This window comes from Myxocyprinus asiaticus, chromosome 13 (assembly GCF_019703515.2).
Source record: "Myxocyprinus asiaticus isolate MX2 ecotype Aquarium Trade chromosome 13, UBuf_Myxa_2, whole genome shotgun sequence".
NCBI classification, from domain to species: Eukaryota; Metazoa; Chordata; class Actinopteri; order Cypriniformes; family Catostomidae; genus Myxocyprinus; species Myxocyprinus asiaticus.
The window spans coordinates 35,279,487-35,291,518 of NC_059356.1; the positions used below are offsets into that span (position 1 = coordinate 35,279,487).

Below are 12,032 nucleotides of genomic sequence, written 5' to 3' on the forward strand. Positions count from 1 at the left end.
ATGCACCTGTATATATCATTGATTTACACCAACATCTTATGACGCTTACATGGCATTATCATGGCACTGAGTCACTTAGCAGATGCTTTTATCCAAAATGACTTACAAATGAAGAACTTAAGCAATTTGTCACACAAGTCAACAATATCTGCAATATCGAACACTTCTCAGAGTAGCTGGAGAAGTATAGAAACTAGCACAGAAGAAAGAGACAAGAAAAGTATCTAATAATTAAAAAAGAAATCCTTCCCTTGTCCACATCTCATGCAGACAGCTTTACTGAATGGCTTTATTGATTATAATAGCAGCCAATAATCCAGATCTCTCCACTGAGGATATAATTGTGAGTATCTAAACTACGATACACTTTCATCGCCTCTCTTGCGTAGACGCTCCGCATCAACAACATGTCTGGATAAGTCACATCAGGTAAATGGTTTATGTTTTTTGAGAAAATATGTTAACTCAGAGCATTTAAAGGATCTGGTAATGATGATACCAGAAATGCTTCAGGGCAAGACCTGCGCAGCAGCATTCTAATTCTTTTGTTATTTTATACATCCTTGAAATGGTCTATATCTGATTTTTCTTAGACTTTTAATGCATGAGTCAATTACTGGGTTTGTTGTTTTTGATTAGTCTGTCAAGTTCGAAAAAGGACAGAGTCATTGTTCACAGTCATTATGGCAAATTTTGAAAACTTTAAGACTTTTTTGAAAATCACCTTTTGTGTTACAAAGAAGAAAGCGATACAGGTTTGTAACAATGACAGAATTTTCAATTTTGGGCAAACTATCCCTTTAACAGTTTTCAAATTCCAGAGAGTTTACATAACAGGCCTCACACAGGACTTCTTCATGTTCACTTCTAAAGCAGACTCAAACAAAGAGAGCAGAATGGAGTCTGCTAGATGCTGCAAAGACTATGAATGTGCATGAATGACTGTGATCATTTTAACCCACTTGCAAACTCCACCCAAACTGTCTTTTTACTTTCAGAATTTCACAAATGCATGAAGATAAACACTCCAGTGAACTCAACAATTAACACACTTGCTATACACCCTACTTAAACCTTTCTTGTTTCCCTGTTGCTTTGTCACACCTACATCAAAACTAGATTGTACTTTTCTTGCCAATTTTACTATGCACAGCGTAATTTTAAAATTAGTTTGCTGAGAAAAATAAATAAAAAAAAGAGCATCACGTCCAAACCACACCCACGATTAGTTTTAACCAGTCATCAGCACGACAGCTAGCCAAGTTCTGCTAGGTCAAGCATTTCAAAGATGTGCATGAAAAGGAGAAATATCAGGAGAAATATCAAATACATTTGCCTTTATGAATCGTTTGTTGTTGTAACATTCCTCATTTGAAGTATCTGCTAAAATAAATAAAGGTAAAGGTAAATTAGTGCAATAATAATGCTCTCATCTCTTGAAATTAATACTGTTTAAAATGTCTATAATATTGTTTGATGCCATTAATGTGTCAATTTTGTGGATATTTTACTCAATGTTCTATTACTCCATTCTCTTACACTCAAGAACAACAAACTGTGACTTTACAAATTACTCAAAGCTTTCAGAAGGAAAACGCAGCACTAAAATTGTCCAAAAGCGCACCATAACTGTCCAAAACCCTAGTTTTGGTAAATTACATAACATTCTCCGATCAACTGATTAAAGCAGGAAACACAAAATACTAATGAGATAAAGCCTCAATGTCTTCAGTGCTTTATCACTGAAGTAAACACTCAGCATTCCACAACCAAGAGAACAAACACAACTTACAATCAATGCCTGATCCTGCTTGCAATAGCACAATATTCATTACAATTTATTCTAGATTTTCACCATTTAAAAATGCATACTATAATAAAGAAACTAAAGAGGAGACTGAAACCGAACAGGAGTCATTTCAGTGTGACATCTGAGTCCACAATAAAATCATAGAGAAAACTGATACGCCAGTCATATCGAAACTTTGAGAAAATGTAGAGGAAAAAAATGGCACGGTGTGTGTTATTCTTTACAAGATACTTTCCAGGAGCACTTTTATGGGCAGAAGCGTGACCTCACAACAGTGCAAACTTGACCCACATTCTACGAATAAGGAAGTGTTGTTACAAACATGATATTTTGAAGCAGCAGTCTTGACAAACTGTTAGACAATAACTTTATCATTTCTATTTGATGAGCAACAGTGCTAATTATCTTCACCTCTCTTGGTGTAAGAAAGGATCCTTTGCACCTATTGCACCTAATTGCGAAGACTGTTGGTTGCCACCATGTTATCCCTCTGTGGCTTTAAAATCACCCTGACTCAGAGCTTTAAAGGAATAGTTGACCCAAAAATGAAAATTTGGTCATCATTCATTCCTCATATCTTTATAAACCTGTTTGACTTTATTTTTTTCTGTAGAACACAAAAGGGAATGTCCGAGCTAGTCAATTAATTATTCAATTAAGTTAAATGGTTATTCACTGAACATTTTCAAGGCAAGATTTTCAGTGAATAACTGCTTAAATTTCAGTATGTTCCTCACACAAAGCTTTTGTGTTACTTCAGAAGACTTGGAATATATTGTCCTTTTTTGAGCTTGACAGCCTCTGGTCCCCATCAACTTTCATTGTATGGAAAAGAGCAGCTCGGACATTCTCTGACAAATTTCTCTGGTGTTCCATGTAAGAAAGAAATCCTTTTGAGTTTTTGGAACAACTTGAGGGTGAGAAAATTATGCAGAAATTGTCATTTTTTGGGTGCGCTATCCTTTTAAAAGACACAACCGAATTCAAACAAATGTTATATTTTGAGGCTCTTGAGACTATCTTGATCTCTTTTTTTATGTCATTTCTTGTCTACTGCTGGCAACTTACCAATCCTGGCTCTCGATCCAGGGGGCCAGAAATTGCCGTAGCTCCATGGGGAAGCTGTCACTGTACAGGTGGTACAGTTGCTCCAGGTACCGTGTCTCTAACTGCTGTAACTGATTCCACTGGGCCATGTTGACCTACAGGAGAGAGAGAGAGATATGTAGATTTAACTCACTTGACACAAGGAAGACAAACCTAACAGGTCTTTTCAGCATTTCAAGTTTATTTTCCAGAAGAAGGTCAGTGAGCAGAAAAAACAATGCCATGAGCACACTTCCTCATACACAGCTCAAAGCAAAGGCAAACTTTAACAAACTGTGCTGCAGAAGACAACAGCAAACCACAAAACATAATGCCCTCAACAGTACACTGATTGACTGTATACAACCCATGCTATCAGGTTGTAAATAATTGGTAGCAGAAACACCTTAAACCAGCCTGAACTGGTTTACTGGGCTTAGGTGGTTTAAGATGATCTAGCTGGTCCCCCAGTCTAACCATGCTGTTCTTCAGCTGGTCTCCCATCCTGATAAAGCTGGTGCTGAGCTGATTTAGCTGATTGCTAGATAGTCTCCAAGCTGTTGCTGAAAAAGCTAAAAACTATTTTAGAGATGGTCTTCAAACCATGTCATATCTAAAACAGACATACATCAGAGTAGTCAGGGAAGCAGGAGACGGATGTCACCAGCGTTTCAATGCCGCAGAAATCAGTGGCTGTTGATCTTCAAGTAGCGAGAACATCCGTTCAAAAAGGAAAACCTCAAAAGCCCATGCAGGCTGTCTTTCTCTACATTACCTCAAGCAGATATGGAATACACACTCATACAGTTCACCACATGCACACACATATCCACCTACACACAGAGGTTTGCACTGACAAACATGCAAAAAAAGACCAGGGCTGGTACACGCACCTTCTTCACACACTTTTTCTCAGGTTTGCACAGTGGCATTTGCGTTTTGAAGAAGGATAGAGAGAAAAATAAATGTAACAGGGATGCAAACTAATGAGAGGCAAAAAAGGTGAGAAAGTCATAGCAGGTGTTCTAGCTAGTAGCTACATATTTTTTGTTGATTTGTTTGTTGTATTTAAAGCTTTTTTTGTTGCATTTAAAGCTCTTAAAGTGTTTAAGATTAAAAGTTACCCTTTCAAGTGATTTTAATGTAAAATTTTACCAATTTGGGCAAATTAGCTTAAAAAAGGTGGCATTAGCTGAAAGGTGAGTAGTTTGCATCTCTGATATAATATTATATATGTAATTCTTAATTTGAGACTTGCCACACTTTTTGACCAATTAATTTTCATTGCTTTTCAGACAATGGTGTGCTGGGTAAGGATTTTTGAAAACCCTTTCCATTAAGAGCATTGAAATTCAAATTGGGGATGATTCACTGATAAAATATTCATCAAATCAATGACATGTTCCCAAATCGGACATCGTTATGGCCCACAAGTGAATTTTACTCAACACAAGAACAATTTCTTGTCAATGAAATATTTTAGAGCAGAGCAAGAACTAGAAAAACGCATATTAACTATAGAAATTAGATTTAGGCTAACTTTCGACTTTTCCAGAAATTTTTTTTTTTTAAGATTTCCAGGTTTTCCAAGACCATGGGAACCCTGTAATGCATAAAATTGATGTCACATGATGGATTCAACATCGTAATTTTAAGTTTAGGCAACATACAGAGAGGCATTTACAGTATTTATATCCAAAACATATGCAAATTTACACTCACAGAATACATAATTAAATAACTACAGACTGTTAAACTTATTCATAGATCTTCCAAATATCAGATAATCTTATAACCTATGCAAACAATCCAAAACAAAGCAAAGAAAACTTACATTGTTATCCACCAAACGAACTGCAACTTTGCTCGCCATGTCTACTTGCTGTAAGAACAACAGGGAAGTGAACTACTTAATTCACACACAGGTGAAAAGAAATGAGTATATGGCATAGGAGGGTTGGATCCACAGATATGATTACCAACAAGCAACATTCCACTGATCCATACACATCAACAGCACTGCCATCTTGGAAAGATTAAAATGTTCAGTTCATGGTTTATATAATATATATATATATATATATATATATATATATATATATATATATATATATATATATATAAATAATATAGTTTGTGCCTTTGATAAAGGTCATATAACTCACAGTATATACAATATATAGTCAATTATAAACATATCATTATATAATCAAGTTAATGGTGTGTTGCTGCTGCTATTATTGAGTAGCAGATTATCAATTTACAATTCTAATTAATTCAAAAATTAAACTACAATGTGGTCCCTTGAATGGAAGTACTTATTGTGCAAATTATTACTGTTATACAGTATGTTATGATAGGCCTATATGAAACAAATCAAAAATTGTGGACCGATATCACTGTTATGTGAACAAACAAATATTTTATGGATGGTTTTGGACAGCTAGATTCTTCTATTCATATGTGGCTTTTTACTTTCTCTATCCAACTCATTGGATGACCACTTGTCCAACCTTGTCACGGTAATAAACGTTGCAAATGTGGCATTGAATATGGACCAGTCAAGATATCATACCTCCTGTCATGTTGACTTGAAAAGGAAAAAAAATCAAATAAAAAAATCCTAGAACATCAAATGCCATCCCTCACTGCTACCCTCCGAATAATGAGGGACATCATTACTGATTTTTTTTTTAATTAGCTAAATCTCAATCTTTTTTTAAAAGCAAAACTGAGCAGGCAAACATAATTGTTGTATAATCAGGTCTGAATCAAGGATCTCTCTGTTGCACAGTTCAAACAGTAGTTAAAACTACACTTCCTCTTTTACAATCTAAACAAACACGAACTGCTACAGTGGTGCTGAATAAATGTAACAGGAAATGTTTTGAATAAGTCCCCGTTTCTAAGATGGTACACATCATCTTGGATCATATTGCCAAAAAATATTAGTCTAGAACAGTGGTTCCCAACTAGGGATGCACCGATACCACTTTTTCTCTTCCGATCCGATTCCGATATCTGAAATCTCAGTTTCGGCCGATACCGATCTGATACCATTTTTTTTTTTTCATAATCAGTTTAGAATATCTGTACCTCACTGAGTGATGCTAATTACATGTAAAGACACACAAACCTTTAACTACACATTACTTCAATATAAATGTACAAACTACTAAGAAAAACTTTATTGTTAACTAGTCTACTGGATAATGCTGCAGCAAAATTAACAGTAATTCCAGTCTAAGTTTTCAGTAGAAAAGAAGGCTGTTTGGTTTTTTGCAAAAAACATTCAACTTGTATCTGGACTTTAAAGGATTCAGATCTCTTTTTTGTTCAATTTAGTTGTTAGACATCAGTTCACTTTTCATTCACAGTTATTTTTTGTAACCCATTAAACTTAAATATTGTTATAATTTGTAAACAAATAATAATAATTATATATATATATATATATATATATATATATATATATATATATATATATATATATATATATAAATACATTATTATTATTATTATTATTACTGACTTTTAGAATTTTAAATACAACAGTAATATATTTAAATCGTGCACTTTTTAAACCCTCACGCTTTTATTTTGAAATTCTGAACTCTCCAGGAAGTCCTGTACGTGTCTGTTTGTAGGCAAGTTCACAGTAGTTTAATTAGCTTCTTATTCAAATTCTGGTAAATGGCGCCAGAGGTGCATTTCTAAATGCATATTATAAGTGAACCGAACTATTGAGCATCTACATCTGATGTTGTTCGTGAGTAGCGCTCAAATGTTGCACAATGTGTGAAGGCTAAAAATAGCCACGAGTGTGTGTGTAAACAGAGCAGCGCCATTCAACAATGCGCTGTAGCTGCACGTGCATATTATATATTTACTTATTAAACACAGCCTTTTGTGATTCACAGAGCTATCGCACGTCTTCAAGTGGCTTTGAATAAAATGCACGAGTCATATGAACTACTTCAATGGTGTTTTTATGGTTCTTTTATGTCATTTTTGGAGCTTGACAGGAACGAACATGACTAACACACAGTATCGGATTTGGATCGGGCTCGTCGGACCGATACTCGATCCATCTAAAAACGTCAGTATCAGGTATCGGATCGGTGCATCCCTATTCCCAACCCTGTTCCTGGAGGCTCCCCAACACTACACATTTTGGATATCTCCCTAATCAAACAGACCTAATTCAACTCATTAGCTCGTTAGTGGGCATTCCAAGACCTGAATTGGGTGTGTCAGATAAGGGAGATATACAAAATGTGCACTGTTGGGGGGCCTCCAGGAACAGGGTTGGAAACCACTGGTCTAGAGGATGAAACTATGGTCTCCCTGAGGGGTTATTCAGTTGTGTCCCACCACCTGACACCCGTTCTCAACTTACAACTGTGTTAGAGCTCCCAAGAGGCAAGAACTACAACAAAAAATTCCCAAAGAATAAGAGTCATAACCCTGAATCAGTTTACCCCCTCTCTTAAAGAACAGAAAGCAGTCAGCTGATTTCAGATCAGTGCTTTCACTCCTCAGTCCACACCACTTCACAAATGCTCTTAGTTCCTGTCTCAGCTCTCAGACGGCGACCTAAATGTCAGCTCAAAACAACACCATGGTGCACAGTGTTGGTTAGCCTTCCTTCCTTGATGTGCTGAGTAACCAAACACACTTCTCAGAGCTGGGTTGAGTTTAAATAGTGATGGGTTTGTGGCTTAAGGTGCAGTGAGAAAATGTCATAGAGGATGAGTCATACTGAGCTGAAGAACAGCTTACGTTTTGAGGTGGTAAGATAGGCTGTCAGAAGGTCCAGTAGCGTGGAGAGCTGGAGGAGTTCCAATGTTGGGGAAGCGTAGCTTACCAAGCAACAAGCCACTCACAATTTAAAGAAGATACTAACAATTAGTATCTTACTACATTAAATACTTCAAAGTGTCAGTAACTATAAGATCATATCATTTATAATTCAATCAATGTTGTAATTTTCTAGCACTTAAACAGTGAGGATTTTGAATGAGTGATCTTTCGATGACAGCATAATAAACAAACAGATAAATGTAAATTTTATATAGTTTAGTAAATAAACATTGTGAACACCAGCCATTAACTAAACATTTAACTATAAATAAAGATAGCTAAACTGTGCACATGGTGAATCAATAAGTGCGTTAGCATGCACACTCTTACACCGATTTTGCTTAATAAGCATGTTTTTCGAGTTAAGGTCATACATGTTTTAAGCAAAAACACCTTTACTGGCATTCTTACTGGCTTATCCAATGTGTGCATATGTTGTACACTTGCTTGTTTACGTTTTGACATTTAAGCAGAGAGAAACCTGATGATTTAAAATTTCATGTAAAAAAAAACTTTAAAAAATAAAGGCACGAATTGATTTTTTTAAACTTAATAAAGTTTTGATTATCGATTTGTTTCTTACAACCTATTGATTTGCTTCAGAAGACATTAATTGATCGACTGGAGTCGTGCGGATTACTTTTATGCTAAAAATACTAAATACTATATGACTTTTGGACCGTCAAATAGCCAGCAGCCTGATGGCACCCATTTACTTACATTATAAGGACCTAAAGAGCTACAAAATGTTTCTTAAAAATCTGCTGAAGAAAGACAGTCACACACATCTGGGATGGCATCAGGGTAAGTGAATAATGAGAGAATTGTATTTTTTTTTTTTTTTAAAAAGGCTTGTTACTGGAAAAGCTGCACTATTTAAAAAAATACCTAAAATAGTACTGTCACGCTACTACCATATTCACAGCAGCGGCATCTTTATTTTTAACAGGAATGAAAACGAGGCTGTAAGGGATATATGTACAGTCTCTTCAATGGGCTGTACTGCAGTTTAAATAGTTTTTGGATCATTCCGTGGACAAAACATTGAAAAAAATATCTTTTCAAGAACACTCAAAACTCCAGACAATATGAATTGGAGAAATCAGATGTGATCTAGGAGCTTTATACAGCTTTATACCCTGCGTGCTATTGAAGAGATGATAAGTCTATCCCTCACAGCTTCATTGTCATTCCTATGTAAAATCAAAGATGGTGCTGCTGTGAATATTATCTATTTTTAGTTAGTTACCCCCAACACGGAGGGGTACAATGGGCTAAAAGACGAGAGGGAGTCAATTAAAGCTTGGAGGTTTATATGCAAACAGTGGGACAAATAAGAGTCTTGTAAAACTGAACAATGCACTCAAATCCAACCTTTGGCATTATTAGCTTGTGGTGTAGGTGTTTATGATGTGAAATAACATGCCATTTTCTTATCTATGGAAAACAACTTCCTGTTATGTTAAGCAACCTACTGATCAACAACTCTTGCACAGGATGAAGGAAGGTGAAATTCTAACTTGGCTGACACAAACTACCTTTATGGAAATTTGCCCTCCTCCGCTGAACAGAGTAGCCACTAGCTTATGGGTTAACAACATTTTGGACCTCAGAGGAAGTGTCACTCATGGAACAGCCCTACAATCGGTCTTAAAAAAACAAACAAATGCAGACACGTACTCAGACCTAGCTGTGACCTTCGCCTCCTTTCCATTCCTGGAAAGATGTAGTTCCGCTTCACCTCTCACCTCCTACGGCACACTCACTCATATTTAAGGAGTATCTGTGAAGGGATGAATATACCTAGTTCAGTGATTACATGGTATTTTTAACGATCTTAGTGTTTGACACCGATTTCTGTCATTCAGAAAAATTCCCATCTGCATTTACCATAACACCACACAGGATAAACTGGATATGAGAGCGTTTCAAAGCCAGGTTTATTTAAGATTCAATGGTGGTAAGCCATTGTGATTAATAAACAAACACCCAACTTTCCTGTCATGTGTATTTTGTTGATTCATGTCTTTTATTTTGAAATGTTTAGCTCCTGTTTCCCTTGTCATGTGATTCCTGTTTTCCCTCCATGTTCATGTGTCATGTTTTCATTGGTTTATTGTTTAATTATCTTGTTATCAGTTCTGTCTGTTCATTGGTTGATGTTTCCCATGTCTAGTATTTAAGCCCTCATGTTTGCCATTGTCCATTGTCAAGTATTGAATGTATGTGGATGTGTTTCACGTCACGTCACGTCACGTCACGTCACGTCACGTCACGTCACGTCACGTCACGTCACGTCACGTCACGTCACGTCACGTCACGTCACGTCACGTCACGTCCAGGTTTGTAGTCAGGGTTATTGGTTCTCACTTTGTAAATAAACTGCACTTGTGTTCTCTACACTATGTCAACGTCTTCGTCATCATCACTGCCAGTGCCTGCATCATTACATAAGTTAAGCTCAATCGACAGCATTTGTGACAATGTTGACTACCACAAACAATTTTGACATCTCTTATTAAAAAAAAAAAAAAAAAAAGGATAAAAAGACACTTAGACAATGTTTCAAAAGTAGATGTAAATATTATACGTGTTAGTGGCTTTTCCAACCTTAACTGCATAAAGTTATATCCGATATAATTTGTTATCATGGCGACATAATGTGGGTAAACCCTGTAATCTCAGCCCTATACATTATGAGCACTCTGAAGTAAATATGCCATTGTTAAAGTTACACTGCATTTAACGAGGTCAACTCTGACTTTGATTAAACTTTTCCACGGACTGTTTTCACAACATTCTCAGCTTTTTCAGCATCAACAGAAGGCCTGGGCACAGGTTGTGAAACTAACACCTGCCAAGCGCCAAATGCGAGTACATTTTCTGTTTTGCCAGTGAATTTTGCAGCGTCACAGGCCACTCTGGCGGGTGCTTTTTACTTTCTGTCAGCTTATGTCAGCTTGTAAATTAAATTTAAACACATTCTAGTTTTCTGCTCAAGGGGGTTCTGTAAGCCAACAGTACAGTCAGTAACACAGGTGTTTACATAAAACAGCTCTTAATAGCTCTTAGTCCCTCAATAGTCTCATACACCGTTTCTCTGACTTGTGGTCAGCGAAGGTGGATTCAGTGCTTTTAATCCAGACTTCAAATGATGACTGCGCACATTCTTTGTGACAGTTCTGTAGCTGGGCAAGCAAACATTAATAAATCAACACTGTTTGTATTCTTTGGACATTTGAAAATGAAGTTGGCATGTTTCCAATTGTAATTGCGCATATTTAAGATGATATCATTGCTCGTGTACTGAAAGCTAATAGTAGAAAATACCAGTGGGCTCGTACCGTTAGCAGTACATCTCGATGCAAGATTAAAGTAATATAAGGAACATTCATGCCATCAGGATGAATGGAAGACCCTTCTTGAATTTACACTGGATGTGCGAGTAAGTTTTAATTACAGAGGGTCTGTGAATTTTTTTGCTTCATTGATTTTGCTTTATTTTATTTTTATTTATTCTTTATTTAAATGAATCTGAATCTTATCGGTCTTAAAAAATCCCATATCGGTCGGACTCTAATTTAAAGGCAATGCTACCAAATACTAACAAAGTTTATGTAAACTTCTGACCCACTGCAAATGTGATGAAAGGAATAAAAGCTGAAATAAATCATTCTACTATTATTCTGACATTTCACATTCTTAAAATAAAGTAGTGGTCCTAACTGACTTAATACAGGGAATGTTTTCTATGATTAAATGTTAATTTAATTTTTAAATTAAAAATTGCGAGTTTAAATACATTTGGCTAAGGTGTATGTAAACTTCTGACATCAATTGTATGTATGGGGTCATTCTAAGTACACACAAATTCTGAATGAAATTTTTCATGCAGTGTCTTTGTCCAAGTTGCCATCAAGGTCTACGAGGACAGTCGCATATCTTGAAAAATATGGCCACCATCGACCAATCAACTATTAGCAGCGATCTGAACTAGTCCTAGGCCGTTCGCCTTATCGGAACCAAACCAGTGCAGAAAGGATCTCTGGAGTCCCAATATCAATAAATGTGAACTTTCGTTACACTGTTACAACAGTACACCAAAACATACAAAGTGGCCGTGGCCACTGTTTCTTAAATGGTTAAAACTCTTGAAAGGAATGAGATATTATCACCAAATTTAAAACACTTATGTAGGAGGTCAATTTGAGGACACATAAAAAGAATTGCATACCTATGCCTCTTGGTGGCGCTATAACAGTCCATATCTCTG

The 12,032-nt window shown here is 36.2% G+C and overlaps 1 protein-coding gene across 8 annotated transcripts in view; it reads right to left on the reverse strand.

Annotated features, from left to right (window-relative positions):
* stat3 (signal transducer and activator of transcription 3 (acute-phase response factor)) overlaps positions 1–12,032 on the reverse strand; it is a 54,060-nt gene that overhangs the window by 27,274 nt on the left and 14,754 nt on the right. For 5 of the 8 annotated variants that reach the window (XR_007898998.1, XM_051714644.1, XM_051714648.1 and 2 more), the window contains exons 2-3: positions 4,731–4,778; positions 2,879–3,012 (exon numbers count right to left, since the gene is read on the reverse strand). Coding sequence is in view for 7 of the 8 variants with exons in the window: in XM_051714644.1 (XP_051570604.1) it covers positions 2,879–3,012; positions 4,731–4,769 (173 nt within the window). In the remaining variant the exon portion in view is untranslated. Of the gene's footprint in view, positions 1–2,878; positions 3,013–3,789; positions 4,684–4,730; positions 4,779–9,439; positions 9,543–12,032 lie in introns of those variants that run through there. The other 3 variants (XM_051714646.1, XM_051714645.1, XM_051714647.1) reach the window with 3 other exon arrangements.